Source organism: Neophocaena asiaeorientalis, unplaced genomic scaffold, assembly GCF_003031525.2.
Source record: "Neophocaena asiaeorientalis asiaeorientalis breed wild unplaced genomic scaffold, Neophocaena_asiaeorientalis_V1.1 scaffold345, whole genome shotgun sequence".
Lineage (NCBI taxonomy): Eukaryota > Metazoa > Chordata > Mammalia > Artiodactyla > Phocoenidae > Neophocaena > Neophocaena asiaeorientalis.
Window position 1 is genome coordinate 4,024,295 of NW_020175181.1, and position 17,553 is coordinate 4,041,847.

The 17,553-nt window shown below is 33.9% G+C and overlaps 1 protein-coding gene across 4 annotated transcripts in view; it reads left to right on the plus strand.

The window, feature by feature from the left end:
- The window catches only part of LOC112412789 (ATPase family AAA domain-containing protein 2B-like), a 113,150-nt gene that overhangs the window by 83,085 nt on the left and 12,512 nt on the right, over window positions 1-17,553 (plus strand). For 3 of the 4 annotated variants that reach the window (XR_003005859.1, XM_024764504.1, XM_024764505.1), the window contains exons 18-19: window positions 462-648; window positions 11,524-11,709. Coding sequence is in view for 3 of the 4 variants with exons in the window: in XM_024764504.1 (XP_024620272.1) it covers window positions 462-648; window positions 11,524-11,709 (373 nt within the window). In the remaining variant the exon portion in view is untranslated. Of the gene's footprint in view, window positions 1-461; window positions 649-8,823; window positions 8,878-11,523; window positions 11,710-17,553 lie in introns of those variants that run through there. The other variant, XM_024764506.1, reaches the window with a different exon arrangement.

A 17,553-nucleotide genomic window follows, 5' to 3' on the forward strand; every position in this document is an offset into this window, starting at 1 on the left:
GGGGCACGAACCCACGTCCCCTTCATCGGCAGGCGGACTCTCAACCACTGCGCCACCAGGGAAGCCCAGAAGTCCTACATTTTGAGTAATCTTTAGATGTACCTCTTTGTTGGAGAAGTGGAATTCTTAACATTTGACCTGGGTTAATTAATAACTAAATCATACTTACTGTCTGAAGCATTTTCCAAGTTAATATATGTGGTATGATAGGATGAACTTTCTTTTAGGATGGATTTTTATACTTTTATGTCTTGGTATTAATATGGCCAGAGAGATCAGTATTTTAAAACTGTAATTATTTAAAAAATGCTTTGCTGTACTTAAAAAAATGAGAGAGGTAAAAAAAAAAGTTCTGTTAATTTGGCATTACATTCTTTTATGTAAATATTTTCCTAATATTTTATTTTGGTCTTTAGAGTGTATGGTTTTGAAATAATTATTATGTCTTATGTTTATTGCAGGTCACCATATCATCAGCCAACCTCTTACAGGCCAAGACTATTGCTGTCTGGAGAACGAGGCTCAGGTCAAACTTCTCACCTTGCTCCAGCACTTTTGCACACTCTAGAAAAATTCTCTGTGCACAGACTAGATCTCCCAGCACTTTATTCAGTTAGTGCCAAAACACCTGAAGAATCATGTGCACAGGTAGGTTTGTCCTGTATCAAAGTACTTCCTACTTTCTTATTGTTTATATCTCGGTAGTGATTATAGATAAAATTTTTTCAAAGAACAGTAATATGAATATTAACTTTTTGTTGGTTATTCATTAACATTCTAATACTAAGGCAGAGGATCCTGTTGATATTTTAAAGTGAGCTCATTGTTTTTCCCATGATACTTCATTCTTCTCTGAAATTTTAATAATCCAATTTCTTGTATTAAAGGTTCATTTCATTGAACAGTGTAGAAAGGGAGCTTCTTTTTGCCTTTTACTGACCCTTTTTTCAGGGCCTCTTTAGACTTCTATCTGTACTTATAGCCTTATCGTAGTAAGGGAAATGATATCCGCTTTGAGAATGCCAGGATTTAAAATTAATATAGAAAAGTGATAGCAGTTTTTAAATTATATATATTTGTATCAGTAATGAAGTGTGTTTGATATTTGATTTTCAACTACTTTATATTTGCTAGCTTGTGAAGCAGAATTATAGTGGGGCTGTTTATATTTCTTGACGTTTTAATATATAACTGTGAATTTATTATAAGTGTGTCATGTTGGAACTAGGGGCTAAGGGAATAAGTTTTTTGAACCAAGAGACCATGTCTTCACCATTTCTGTGTCTCTGACACAGTGCCCAGCTCATAGTAAGTACTCATTAAGTGTTTGAATGTCACTTTCTACTTTGATATTTAGCCTACTTTTAGAGATTAGATGGCTGGAGTAGTAACACTTAAGAGCACTGCACACAGTTTTGTTGTTTTTTCAGTTATAGTTCATAAATATTTAATACATAAACTATCTATTTGAAAACCATTCTGTACCTTGTAGCATGAAATAGATTTTTTTAAACAGTTCATAGTGTCAGTTTTATTTCTCTTTTATTTACAATTCTTTGGGTATGAACATCCTAGCAGTACTTCACTACTTCTAAAGCCCTATTTAAAGGGTTTTTTTCCAAAACCCATGGCCTGCCTAAAAAACTATATACCAGTAATTTTCTCCAAGTTTTATACATTTAATTTATCCTGGCTGTGAGTGTTTTCCAATAATGTTGATTTATATGTTTGCTTGTATTTTTCCTTTTTAGTGAGACAAAATTATTGCAGTTTTTATGCAAGTAAGAGAATTACTTGGTACCATTTAAAATAAATCCAGGTGATTTACTAGGAAAATATAAATTAACAAGGTTGACTTCAGAGGAGAGAGGATCTAAATAGACAGTAGTTGTGGAAGAAGAAATTGAGTGTCAAAAAGCACTAAACCTGGGGCTTCCCTGGTGGTGCTGTGGTTGAGTCCGCCTGCCGATGCAGGGGACATGGGTTTGTGTCCCGGTCCAGGAAGATCCCACATGCCGAGGGGGAAAAAAAAAAAAAAAAAAAAAAGCACTAAATCCAAACAGTTTCACAGGTACATTCTTTTAATCTTAAAGAATAAGATTATTTTGATGCCAGTTAAACTTTTCCAAAGCATAGAAAAATAAGGAAAGACGTGAAATCAAAAAAAAAGTGATGCTAAACCTTTGAAAGAAATACAAAGAAAATTGTAGTCTAATCTCACTTAGACAGTGGTCATAAAGTAAATATTACAAATGGAATCTAGTAGCACATTGAAAGAGTAATATACCATCACTAAGGCATGCAAAATTGATTCAGTTACATGTGAGATATATAAATATTGGAATGAACACACTGAAGTTATAAATATTTGCCTATGATATGATTGTAGTATTAACTGAAGAACGGTTAGGGCCAATAAGAGAATTCTGTAAGGCAGACAATTTCAAAGTTAATGTTATAAAATCAATAGTTTCCTTTTATACAGACAGTAACAAGTTAGAAATATGGTTGACCCTTGAACAATGCGAGTTTGAACTGCACGGGTCCACTTATACATGGATATTCTTAAGCAGTAAATACAGTACTACAAGGTCCATGGTTGGTTGAACCTGTGGATGCAGAGAACCTGCAAATCTAGAGGGCCTGACTATAAATTATACACAGATTAACCCCTGCCTTGTTCAAGGGTCAACTGTGTAATGGAAGAAGAGGTCCCATTTAAAATAGCAACTAAGTTTACCTAGGAATTAACTTAAACAATTAATTTGCATGGCCTAAAAGAAGAAAGCTAAAAAGTCACTTGAGGGCCTCTCACTGTTGTGGCCTCTCCCGTTGTGGAGCACAGGCTCTGGACACGCAGGCTCAGCGGCCATGGCTTACGGGCCCAGCCGCTCCGCGACATGTGGGATCTCCGCGGACCAGGGCACGAACCCGTGTCCCCTGCATCGGCAGGCGGACTCTAAACCACTGAGCCACCAGGGAAGCCCCCACACCTTGTTTTTAATTACTGTAATTCAGAGTGTAGACTCAAGTCATACTGCACAGATTAAAATCTCAGCTACTTGTGTATTGGTTGTGGCCTTGGACAAGTTGCTTAACCTGTTTGAGCCTTAATTTTCTCGTCTATGAAATGAAGATAATGATACCACATAAGATTACTGTGATTATTAAAACAAGCTCATCCAGTAGTCTTGGCATACAGTACTCAACAACGACAGCTACCATCATGTTTATCACTACTGCTGCAGCTCCTTTCACAACTAATGGCTGGTAAGACTCAACATTGGATAGCTATGAGTTCTTTTCTAAATTAATCTATAAATTAAGTGCAATTATAATTATAATCCCTCCAAATTTAAGAGGGGATGTTAAAAAAAGGCTCTTTGTTTCCTCTAGAAAATAAATAGGAGCATAGCAAGGAGAATTCTAGAGAAAAAAGTGTAATGAGGATTCCCTACCAGATGTTTACACATGTAATAGAACTGTGGTAATAAAGTATTTGTACCTGTGCAGGGATAGACAAAACAATAGAACAAAAGTGAGAAATCATGCTTAGGCCTATGTAGAAATAGAATTTAGTATCTGATGATGTTGAGTATATGATGATGATGATGACATTTGATATCATAGAATAGATGGATTATTTAATAAATAGTCTTAGAAAACTGGCTGGGTCTCTGAAGGGAATAAAAAAAAACAAAACTGGATTTCCTACCTTTTTCTTTAGCCCCCAAATAAATTCTAGATTGTCAGTGGAACTATAAAAGTGTTAGGATAATTCACAAGGTCAGTATATTATCTTGGACATGACAAAGTATTTAATTTCAAGGCAATGAACGGAAGCCAGGAAACATAAAGATAAGAACAAATTTGACTTTATAAAATTTTAAATTACACATGACAAGAAACTTTCTTTAAATAAGATTAATAGACATAACCTGGTAAAAATTTGTATTTGCAACACATGTCAAGGACAAGTTCCTTACTGTACAAAGATATATTAAAATCAGGAAGAAGAAAGAATAACAACCTAATAAAAGAATTGGCAAAATAGGAGCATGACATTTATAGGGAGAAAAAAGTAACAAAAGCAACCAGTAAAAATTTGAAAAGATTCTTTACCTTACTTATAAGTGAAAAAAAAAAAAGCAGCATATTAAAGCAGGAAGATGCTATTTTAAAACAACTATCAGGCTTGTAAAAATGAAAAGCTTGATAAACCTAATATTGGAGATATGGGTGCTCATACTTGGTTAGTGGAAATGTAAATTTTATTTATTGATTTTGGAGTGTAGTTTGGAACTATCTTTTAAACTTTCAAGTATCTTTTGACCCAGGAATTTTACATTAAAAAACATTTCCTAAGGAAAAAAAATGTCATGAAGAACCTAGGGGTAAGACAGGAATAAAGACACAGACCTACTAGAGAATGAACTTGAGGATATGGGGAGGGGGAAGGGTAAGCTGTGACAAAGTGAGAGAGTGGCATGGACATATATACACTACCAAATGTAAAATAGATAGCTAGTGGGAAGCAGCCATATAGCACAGGGAGATCAACTCGGTGCTTTGTGACCACCTAGAGGGGTGGGATAGGGAGGGTGGGAGGGATGGAGACACAAGAGGGAAGACATATGGGAACATATGTATATGTATAACTGATTCACTTCGTTATAAAGCAGAAACTAACAAACCATTGTAAAGCAATTATAGTCCAATAAAGATGTAAAAAAAAAAAAAGAAACGCTTATTGTTCAAAAAACAAAAAAACATTTCCTAAAGATATATTAGCTATAAGTATTCACTGCTGAATGTACAAGGTTACTCATCAAAGCATTGTGTGTAGAATTACCAAACAAAATAAGACAAAAAGAAACAAACTAAATGTCCTTTTTATGGTGGACTGGCTAAAATATAGTAACAAAGGAATACTAGGAAGTCATTAACAAGAATGAGGTAGATTTACATAGGCTGATATGGAAAGGTGAAGGAGATACTAGTGAAAAAGCAAGTTGTAAATCTAAGTATGATCTTCTTCATGAAAAAAAAACCTTAAAAATATATGTTCATGTTTATATATAAGTAGAAATATTATCTAAGAATACCCCCCAAAAACTGTTAATAATCTTTGTTTTGGCTTGCGGGAAGGAATTTGGAGGATTTGGGGAATGGATAAACTTTGTCATTTTAGTTTATACTCTGCTCTATGGTTTAGAATTTTTTGTTTCCTTTTACATGTATACTTGACAGTATCAAACAAACTGAAAGATAAAATCACTTTGAAAGAGGAACATTCTATCTGTAGTTGTTCCTTATGGCTAATGTGTGTGTATATTCACAAACACAATACTGGCTTAATGTTAGGTAAGGAAATATGAAGCACTGTAGTAAACTATGTTGACTTTATTGGAATCCTGGGATTTTTTTTTTTTCGCTGAATCCTACTTGGCATCATTGGGCTAAATTTGAATTCTGACTGCATGTTCTTTGGTCTCTCTCACATATCTTGGCTTTTACTACTTCTCTGTCATGTTGGTGAGGAGGGTGGAGAGAAGTGTCACTTGGTGGTGGGAAGCAACAAAAACCCTCCATTTATTGTTTTGGTTGTGTTACATAGCATCTAGTATGTCAAGACATCTCATCTTCTCTGCTTCCACCTATGAGCTTCTGGGTTGGAAGTAGGGCTTATTCTTAAGTGACCACCACCTGGATGTCTAATCTAACAAGGCACTGAGACAGAATTTTGTAGTCATGGTAGCTGAAGCTCAGACTTTCTCTGAACACTGACCAGAGACCATGTAAACTGTCACGGTTAATCCCTGATTGTTTGTATTTTAAGTGCATATTAAAAATTATTTATTATAATATAATACTGTCTTTTCTGGAAAATTCTTCACAAAGAGGCTATTATATAATGAAACTGAGGAATTTTTAATTAATTTATAGAGATTGGTAAGCCTGGGTATAACTAGGTATAAAAGTCCTAGGGAAGAGAGCACATAAGTCAGGTGCTGAAATGCTGGAAAGATAAAAAAAAAACCCTTCTTTCTATCCTTCTGTTCTGTATTCCCTTTCTTTTCTTCCCTTTTGCTTTACTTCTCTTTGTAGCTAGTCCTTCTATAGGTAGAATCCTCTCTAAATACATGTGGAATATAAGGGTTTGGTCTGTGGCAAGTTATTCTTCTGTGATTTCTTTTCCCCTGCCTCTAAGATATGTGATATAAATTAAGTTGGGTTATTTAAAGGTGTAACATGAACACGAAAGGTAGTTTTAAAGGAAAGAAGTCTTAAATCACCTTTAAAGATCTGTATTTATGTGTGTGATAAGATGAAAAGGGGGCAAGGGCCCTACTTCATATTTCTTTATGCCATGGGGCCCGTGTTTAATTCTATGCCATTCTTTAAAACATCCACACACAAGCAGATATATGGCAAAACTTCTGTTTCTTCTTCTGAATGCCCCAGCTATTGAGTAATATTATCAGTTGCATGAAAAATGGTAGAGGAGTTAGTGACTGCTGTAGGGTTTTCTCATTGTTTCTTTCTTACTTTCTTTTTTTTAAAAAAATCTTTATTTAGTTATTTGACTGCACCGGGTCTTTAGTTGTGGCATGCGGGATCTTTGTTGATGTGTGTGGGATCTTTTAGTTGTGGCATGCGAACTCTGAGTTGCAGCATGTGGGATCTAGTTCCCTGACCAGGGGTTGAACCCAGGCCCCCTGCATTGGGAGCACGGAGTCTTAGCCACTGGACCACCAGGGAAGTCCCTCATTGTTTCTTAAAATTTAATGAGCATGAGAATCTGCTGGGGGTGCTTATTAAAATTTCTGATTCCCTGGCACCACACCCAGAGATTCTGATTCATGAAATTTGGGATAAGCCCAGAAATGTGCACTTCAAACATGCATCCCAGTTGTAACTATTCTAGGTTTTCAGTAAACCACACTTTGAAATATAGTACTTTAGCTGATCGCTGGACAGTAGTTCGACATTTATAACTGAAACAATTGCCAGAGTTCATAAAGTAACTCTGTGTGTGCGCATGTGTGTATGTATGTTACTGAGCATTTCATAGTCTTCCAAAGGCTCTGGAAGGAGAATGGAAACTGATGTAGCCTGGAAGATTTATGGTTGTCCCAGTAAGTTCACAAGTAATTATTGAACCCTACAACAAAGTCAGAGATGTTAGTATCTGTAGTAAAAGACTTAACTGTATTAATACTCTTAAAAAAAAAAAAGCAACAACTATGAGTCCCCTTACTGACATTTTCATATGTATTTTTTTCCCTCTTGTATTATTTCTACTGCTGATTTAGGAAAAAAGGGATTGATGAGTGTGTTATATTTAATCTTTTTCATTAATACAGAGTTATGATCGAATTGATAAATTTAAATATGGTCTGTTCAAAGCTTTGGAGTTTGGGTACTATATGGTGTTATGAGTAATTTCACATGGTCAGTAAGGTATTTTTTGGGGTGAAAATTTTAGTATTTTTTGTTCCCTAGAAAGAAATTGTATCTGGAAATTCTCAGGGGAAATCTGTTTTGGTTATGTGGCATTAAGGAATTACTATACTTACCTATGTGTATACTTTGGATGCTCTTGCTTGTGAAAAAGGATTTCTGCGTTTCTCCATAACAGTCTGTATATACTTTGGATACTCTTGTGTTTGTGCATGTGGGTACACATCTGTGTTTTACCACAGCACATTTTGTATTTGAATTGTAAACAAATTAAATTATCCTGGCCCAAATTGTATCACATTTACTGAAATTATTGATGTTTTTAGCAACGAAAATATCAGAAAAGGATTTTGGGTGTTTTTAATTTTCAAGAAATGTTGATTTGCATTAAATCCATTGTTCAGAAACTCTAGTATAGTTGTGTTTTATAACAGGCTGATTTTATATGCTTGTAAAGAAATTGAGCTTTTTATTTCTTGAATCCTGAATCTTCAGATCCCAGACAGTGCCTTCTTTTCACAGAGATGCTCAGTAAATCTTAGGTCAATAGAACATAAATGGAGTAAGTGACAAATATAATAAAGTTATCAGTAATGGAGACATATTATTTATTTTAACAGAGTTTTGATAGCATGGTTTAAGGAATTAAACTTATTTAAATAGTGCTTTTTCGTTTTTATAAAAATTGAGGACAAATTTAGCCCCCAAGATTTTTCTTTTACCTGTGTTTTATAATTTTAGTACTGTAACGTGACCAAGACAAATTCTGGAAATTCATTGATGACAAAAAGTTGTTTTTCTCATATAGCCCCTTTTAGGAAAGTGAAAGCTGTACTGGCTTGGAGGTTTCTGCTTCAGGTACCTCTGTATTTAAAATTATTCTAGTTTTCAGTTTTTAATGAAAATGGCTTGTTATAGACTGTATATTCTTCATTTTTTAAAGATACAGTGAATTTTCACTCACTGAACATTTTAATTTGGCATCTAACGTACTGATTTGAAATTTAGCTTTTGAGATAAGGACCCTTATAAATATAGGTGCAGTTTATATTGTTAGTGCTTCCTTGCATGGATACTTCTAATTTCAGTGGCCTGATTTTTGCCTTTCATATCATTAATATTCAGAGAAAGTAGTTTTTGATATTTTTTAAATAAAGAAACTTAAAAAAGGTTATATAAGGGACTATGATGTCTGGAACAAGAAGAGGCCAGAAATACATTGTTTAAAGAATCAAAATGAACATTCACATACACTGGTGTACGTTCATTTTATTTGTGCAAGAGTGCTGGTCATGTCAGAGGTATTTTGAAACGGTTGGTTCAGTAATTTGGCCTACTGTCTTTTTTTCTCTATAACAGTTTTTCTGTTTTCTACTACACCTTGCACATCCACCAATCCAAGACACCCTGTAGGTGAGTATTTTTCTAGTTATCAAATGGCATCACTTGTTTCCAAGACAGTTGCCGCTTCACTAAAACTAGGCTTTATTTTTCTACTATAAGATATCTGGTTAATTGATTTCACAGAGTGTAACTTATTCCATAACTTCAAAAATTACCAGCAAACTGCTGAGGAGCCGATTTTACATTGTAGAAAAATCACAATAGGTTTAAACTTTTTTCTGAATTTTTAAATACTATTCTCAGACTCTATTCTTTTTTGAAATTTCATTTCAAAAACAGGAGAATTAGGACAGCTTGGCTATTTAAAGAAAATATGAAAGTTTATTTTAATATTCTGAGATAACATGGGGTAAGGAATTTAAAAAGGAAACTTGTTTTAGTAGTATTTTTAAATTTTTCTGGAAATTAAGGATGTTTTTCCTTTAAAGGCTTCAGAGAAAATTTTGAAAATATTCCCTGGCTATTGGTATTGCATATAGTTAGATTAATTCTCAGTCCATGTAATTATATATTCATGGACCAGAAAGGCAGAGCCTTTTTATTTTTCTATATTTGTCTTAGACTTTTTTCCTGATTTTTTTTTTCCCCTCTAGGTTTTCAAATATAATTTCAAAAGGTTTATTTATAAAGATACTTTCCTAAAGTCTTTGGAAATAAAAAGGTTACTAGAGTATCATTATCATGTTCAGTTTGCTAATTTTGAGAGGTTTGGATGAGAAAAGGAAAGAAATAGAAAAAAAACCCTTATGTGTCTAGTTCAGCCTTGCAGATAAGTTTAAAACACCTACAGTATTGCATTGTTTAACTTCTGGCTCTGTAAAGTTTTTTATTTATTATCACTTAACCTTCTGTTGCTTTGCCCATACTGTGATATTTGCTAGCAGCTAGATGTTCTCAACACGTATAGAAAACCTAACCTACAAATACTAGACTGCAAGGCAGTATTTCATTTTTTTAAAAAGGCATGTTGTCTCATCTCTCCCTGGGCATGTGGTAACTTGCATGGCTGAATTAGGGTAGGTAGTTTTGTGAGGTTTCTCAGTAAGCTGTGTAGTTTGTTACTCTTTTTCATATAATCACCTTTCTCTCCCTGCTGACTTTCCCTAGTTTTATCAGCAACAGGTGTTGGTCAGTGTCTTCCACATACCATGCCTGATTTGGGTGGCATGTAATAAAAACCTTTTTTTTTTTTTTGGAATCAAATGCCTCTCTTGCCTTTGTGCTCCTGTGTGGTTCCTTCCTTTTGCCAATATTTATGCTTGTTTTTCTCTTATGAATCTTCTACATGAACTTTGGAAAACAGTAATCCTTGGATTTTCAAGATCCAGGATAAGAGGGTGCGTGTTTGCAGAAAAGGTCAAAATTTGAGAGTCCTGAAGGAGTTGTACTGTACAACTGTTCTGGATTGGTGGATATGCAAATATTAAAGGAAGGGAAGGAGCAAATGTTACTTTTGATGTGAGTGATCATAACATCTACATTTCCGATTTGGGGGAAAATTTTATTTGAGTATCTTTCATCTGGCTTATTATTAAATTGGCAGTACATTTTATTTTACACAGGAGATTCAAAGCTATATAAAATATAGTATTTAAAAAATTCATGCAAGTGGTAGGCTTACTCTTTAAAGAAAAACAATCCTTTTGAATTTTAGGAATGTTTCTGATAATCCTAATCATTTAAATTATTTGATTCTTATTTCTGTATCTTGTATATTATATAGGTTAATTGAAATGTGTTTAAGAGAAAATAGTAGAGAATTTTAGAAGTAGAGTTCTCAAATTAAATGGAAGAAAGATAGTCATTTTTAACTTATTCTTACGCTCGTTAAAAGTATTTAAGAGATGTCATAATAATCTGTGAGAATTTGTTGATGGGCTGTTGAGCTGTTGTTGACTCTTCTGTAAAGGTCAGTAGTTCTGTTTGACAACTTATTAATAGCCAACCTGGTCTTTATTGGCATGTGTTGGCAGATTGTGACTGAAGCTATGGTTAAGACTCTTTTAACACCTGAGGGAACTTTATTTTCTATTTTCTGAAGTGGGAGTATCTCATAGCTTTTAGCTAATGTATTTATTGTTCTTTAGAGATTAAGGGTATTTTGTGACTATTTTATAGAAAATTGAATTAAGATAATGGGAGGTAAACAAGTGGTTCAGCAGGTAGTTCATTAATTTTAAGCTCTAGGGTGGTACATCTTGGTTAAAATATTTATTTAATTCATATGTTGAGCGATTTTAGCCAGTGTGCACGAACATGTAAGCTATGTCTCTTTTTCTTCTTTGTGCTTCCTGATAATCACTCTTAAGTGAGTGACATATAGGTACATGCTTATCTCTTTATTTGCAGCATATTTTATAGTGGTATTTTGCTTTATTTATATGATAGATAAGTGGAACAATTTGATGCCTTTATACTATTAATATATACTGAATAGGAATAATAAAATAACAAAAAAATACTCCTTTTCTTAGGTGGGGTAAGGGTAGATAGAAGCTGTATGTATGGCTTGTGCATATCTTGAACAGCTTAAATACTGGGGCTGAAAGTAATTATAGTAACAGGCCTGACACATTTAATGTATTTGAGGGTTACTGTGTAGACTTTAGAATAATATCTATTTGAATTTTTAATGCCAGTTCTTTCCTTAATTAGATTTTTCGTGAAGCTCGAAGAACAGTACCTAGTATTGTTTACATGCCTCACATTGGTGATTGGTGGGAAGCCGTCAGTGAAACTGTGAGAGCAACTTTTCTGACTTTGCTACAAGATATACCGTCATTTTCACCCATATTTTTATTGTCTACCTCTGAAACCATGTACAGTGAACTGCCTGAAGAGGTAAGAACTCATTAAATATTTATCTTTTCTTATTATATGGTTTTAAAATAGTTGACGTAAATTTGGCACATTTTAGTTACTATAAAATCAGTACTGTCAAGGTTCATGCCTTGGTTGTACCATTTATTAGCCATGCGACTTAAGTTAGTTAACATTTTAAGTTTCAGTTTCTTTTTTGGTATGTATTTTGATATATTTCTCAGTGTTGTTGTGAATTTTGAGATAATTCATGCTTAGACCAGACCTCGACATATATAGTACCTACTAAGAAGATCTTAGCTGTATCATCATCAATGCCACTGTAATTATCCTTCTCATTCTTATCATCTGTTAGATTATTTGGTGAGATTTGACCTTTCATCACGTGAAGCTGAAGATTATTATGACTGTGCATATTTTTCAAATCTGATATTTAGCGTTTGAATTCAAATCCAACTCAATAGTAAAGATAAAAATCACAGTTGTTTCAGAAAAAAATTAGTAGATCACTCATGTGAATGAAAAAATTAGTAGATCAACTCGTGAATGAAATTGATTTTTAAGAAATTATTTTAACATTCTGAGCTTACTAGGTTTTGAAATAATCTCCTTTCAAAATGCTTAGAAATATTTTGCCCAGGCAACACAGTTCTTATAAAAAATTTACATGTTTCAAATGCTATAATATAAATCTTGATCACATAGAATTTTATGATTCAGATTTTTTTTTTACCAAGTTCTTTTGTTGTTTAAACTCTTATTATCTATCTTGTTGCTAAACTGGATTTGTACAACTTACTACTCTTGTTAAGAAAATTATATTAAATGTAGACTAGTTCATTTTTTGCTATTCAGAATCTGATATTATTTGGAGACCATTAATCAAAATATTTTTTATCACAGGGAGCAATATAGTGGAAAGATGTATGTAGTAAGAGTCAGAAAAGCCTTGGTATTGACTTACTTGTCTTTTGATTTTGGATAAATATTTGAACCTAGAGTAGCTTCAGTTTCCTCACCTATAAAACGGGGATAATAACAGACAGGCTTGTTGGTGTGAGACAATATATGTGAGTTTATTTTGGAAGCTACAGAGCTATAATATGTTTGGTATTATATTAGTATTATAAAGTAAGAATGCACTCGAAATTGATTTAGGAGAGTGGACTGAACCTGGACATAACCTAGGAGCCACTTTTAAAAATTAGATCCTCACTGTCAACTAGTTTTATTATAATTTTATAAAAAATAAAGAAAATTGGGTTAATTAAGGGCTCTAGTTAGGAATATATACTTACCTGAAGTTTCCTTATGTTGTTTGAAAAATTTGTAAATAAAAGTCTTACTGAACCTGTCTTGATACACAGCAATTTTAATTTTGCCTATTCTTGTTGTCTATTTGCATATGTGATTATATTGTTTAGTTTTTTAAAAAACTAACATTGCATCTATATATTTTCAATGTTGCTATATTGTTATAATTTTTAGTGGATTCAAAAAGCCTACTGGTGAGTAGGCTTTTTTCATTATTTGTTTACCAATAACCTTAATTAATAGCTAAAATATTAAAAATTTACTAGCATTGAATCCTGAAATTTCAGCCGCCTCCCTTTGTCTTCTGTATTCTTTGCCCTTATTATAGCAAATAGCTACTAAAGCTATCATGGATATTCACATTTGTGGGTGAAGATTATGGGGTTTTTTTTTTTTTTTTTTTTTTTTTTTTTGTTAAGGGAAGCCCTATGGGGTTTTTCTTAGACTACTGATTACATAACATTTTATACTAATTGTCCTTAGGAAAGCCTCCTCTGCCCCCAAGGCTTTCATTTTAATTTCAGCTTTGCCATTAGTATATTGCTTTGTTTAGGTCACAGACTGAAATAGTAGTGAATAATGCTTAGCACGTACTGATAAATATTTGGTAAATGAATGAAAAGCATGGAGAGTTGCAGACTGAGTAACTAGGTTAGCAAGGTGCCAGATCTATGGAAGAAGACATGAAGTAGACAGTGGGTATCAAAAACTAAGTGATTCTAAAAGAAAGAGAGAAATATCCAGTTACTATAGTGTATTTAAGAAAATACAATGGTAAGTTAAAATAACAGTAAGATACAGATTTTAACCTATGAAATAGGCCAAAAAAAAAAGTTGGATAAACTCTCTCCAGGACAGTTCATAGTAATAGATTTAAATACGTCTATTCATTTTAGGTCAGCAATACCATTTATAGGTAAGTAGTTTTTCATAGATAAAAAAGATACAACACAGACAACACAGAAAGTATCATAGCCTTTCTTCATGGACAAACACAAAGATACAGCACAGGCAACACAAAAAGTACAAGAGTATTTATCATAGCCTTTCTTCATCAATTGGAAACTAAATGTCCTAGAGTAGAGGATTGATTATAGTGGATTCCTTCCATGAAATACAATGAGACCATTAAAAATATTGATGTAGAAGACATTTAATGTCATGAAAAGATGTTTGAATGTATTGCTAAAAATTGCAGATATTAAAACAATATATATGGCATTATCTGGGTTTATATAGAAATAATTATATATTAGGTATATAGTCATATATAAAAAACTATATGTAACTATTAATAGAAATGTTAATAGTAATTATCTCTGGGTCTTAAGATTATAGTTATTTTTGTTACCTGTTTTCTAAATCTTCTGTAATAAGTGCTGCTGTTCTCATCAGAAAATAAACTCATTCAGAGATGAGAAGGTTCTCTACTCAAGTTTTAAAAACAACACCTAACAAAAAAATTAGTCATCATGGGACTAATATTAGGGATACAAAAATGTTTTCTTTTTGTGGGACAGAGTGACAACCTCATCTTTTGGAGCCCTTTTAAAATTCTCTTGTAAATGTGTCTTTGTATAGCTCTCCCTTTTTAATCCCAAAGTAAGACAATGCATTGGGATATTGAGAAAAACATTAGAACTTCCATTCATTTTTATTTTTCATATTATCTTAAAAATGTGTGTGTATGTTTCATAATAGAAATAGTAATATTAGAATAGTACGTTTAAGTAAGTATGTATATATACTGGAGGGAGTATTTTTTAAAATTAATTCATTAATTTATTTTTGGCTGCATTGGGTCTTCATTGCTGCGTGCCAGCTTTTCTCTAGTTGCAGAGAACGGGGGCTACTCTTCTTTGTGGTGCGCGGTCTTCTCATTGCGGTGGCTTCTCTTGTTGCGGAGCATGGGCTGTAGGGGCATGGGCTTCAGTAGTTGTGATGCACAGGCTTAGTTGCTCTGCGGCATGTGGAATCTTCCTGGAGCAGGGCTCAAACCCATGTCCCCTGCATTGGCAGGCGGATTCTTAACCACTGTGCTACCAGGGAAGTTCTTTTTTTTTTTTTTTTTTAAGTATCATTTATTGAGTTTGATATGCACAAGTGTCAAGTCTGGAGGTAGTATTTTCAAATTTTTTTACTGATGAGGCGTTTAATCAAAAAAAAAAAAATTGGAAATCATTGTGCTAGACCAGCTGTTATCAAAGTGTGATCCAAGGACCCTTGTGGGCCCCACAAGACTTTCAGAGGTTTGTCACATTCGTCTTTTTTGTATTTTGCAACTATGTATCTTCTTGAATATGGTTTTTTTTCATGTATACCAATCAGAGCAACATTACTGTAACAGATTGAATGCAGAGGCAGAAAATGAGAATCCAGTTGTCTTTTTTTTCTTTTTATAAATTTATTATTTATTTTTGGCTGCATTGGGTCTTTGTTTCTTTGCCCCTTGGAGGGAGGGGGTGCTGGGGGGACTACTTTACATTGCGGTTGCACGGGCTTCTCGTTGTGGTGACTTCTCTTGCTTAGGAGCATGGGCTCTAGGCGCGCGAGCTTCAGAAGTTGTGGCTCCCGGGCTTAGTTGCTCCTCCGCATGTGGGATCTTCCCCGATCAGGGCTTGAACCTGTGTCTCCTGCACTGGCAGGCGGATTCTTAACCACTGCGTCACCAGGGAAGCCCCAGTTGTCTTTTATTAAGCCAGACATAAGAGAGATTTGAAGAAATGTAAAACAGTGCCACTTTTCTCACTAAATTTTTTAAATATATATAATGTTTTATATTTTGGAAAAATATGTCTTTCAAAAGAATATATGTTTTACATTTATTTTATTGAAGTATAGTTGATTTACAGTGTTGTGTTAATTTCTGCTGTACAGCAAAGTGATTCAGTTATACATATATACATTCTTTTTCATATTCTTTTCCATTATGCTTTATCACAGGATATTGAATATAGTTCCCTGTGCTATACAGTAGGACCTTGTTGTTTATACATTCTTTTATTTAAAAATAAATTTATTTTATTTATTTATTTTTGGCTGCATCGGGTCTTCATTGCTGCACGCGGGCCCTCTCTAGTTGCAGCGAGCAGGGGCCACTCTTCACCGCAGTGCGCAGGCTTCTCATTGCAGTGGCCTCTCCTGTTGCAGAGCACGGGCTCCTGGCGTGTGGGCTTCAGTAGTTGTGGCATGCGGGCTCAGCAGTTGTGACTTGTGTGCTCTAGAGCGCAGGCTCAGCAGTTGTGGTGCATGGGCTTAGTTGCTCCGCAGCGTGTGGGATCTTCCCGGACCAGGGCTTGAACCCATGTCCCCTGCATTGGCAGGTGGACTTTCAATCACTGTGCCACCAGGGAAGCCCTATACATTCTATATGTAATAGTTTGCATCTACTAATCCCAAACTCCCAATCCAACCCTCTCCCTTGGTAATCACAAGTCTGTTCTCTATGTCTATGATTCTGTTTCTGTTTAGTAGATAAGTTCATTAAAAGAATATATTTTTTAATGTTAACATGTAATAGGTTTTAAATGGATACATAATTTGGAAGGTTCTTAGTTTTAATTTTTAGTACATAAATATTGACAGATATAATCCAGATAAGCAGAAGCTCTTTTGGGTTCTTGAATAATTTTTAAGAGTTTAATAAAGTGTGGAGACCAAAATATTTGAGACTCTCTGACCTAGACCACAAGCTCTTTGAGAGGAGGGGACTGTCTTACTGCCCTTTACTTCCTGACACAGTGGAATTGCTTAGTAAATGTTTGTTGCATGAAAGAAGAAAATGTTGAATCATCACAAAAGCTTTAAGTAACTCCTGCCTAGCCTCATGCATCTTTTTTTTTTTTTTTTTGCAAAATTGTAGTGTAAGTAAATTTACTTCTGTGGACCCTGAAGACCTTTTCTGAGAATAGTAGGAGAATTTTAGTTGCTATATATGAGAATTGCAAGTTATTTCTCTTCAGGAGAATTAGAAAAAAGAATCAAAGGTTGAGCATAGTAAAGAGACTTTTAAACAAGGAAGCAGATAAAAGAAATATTTGCAGGAAGGAAAGCAGACTTTGGAATTGCACTTAAATTTCTGAAGAGATTCACGGTATGTACTTTGGCATTAAAGTATGGGCAGGCTCAGAATGGTATAATTCAATATATTAGAAGTGAATTTTAAAGAAATGTCTCCTCAGCTACAGTGATGAAAGTAAAGATTACATACAGTATTTTGTCTTCTCTGTATTTCATGTCATTTTGTATCTCTCAGTTTAATCGTGGGACCTGGGAGGTAAAAATCAGTAACTTAAGTAGAAACGTCAAGTAGGGACATTGAAAACTCAGATAAATGATAATGTATACAAGAGAAATATCTTAGTATTAATTTTTTGGTTGTAAAACAATTTTATGATTTCTTAAAATTTAAGAGGAAGGTGATCCTCCCAAGTTTTTCTTTTCTTTAAAAACGGTATAGTAAATGAACATGAATTACTACTATTTTAAGGTATGTTAAATACTAATATTTATTTTTACTTGATGGATTGTTTACCTGTTTTGTTTTAAGGA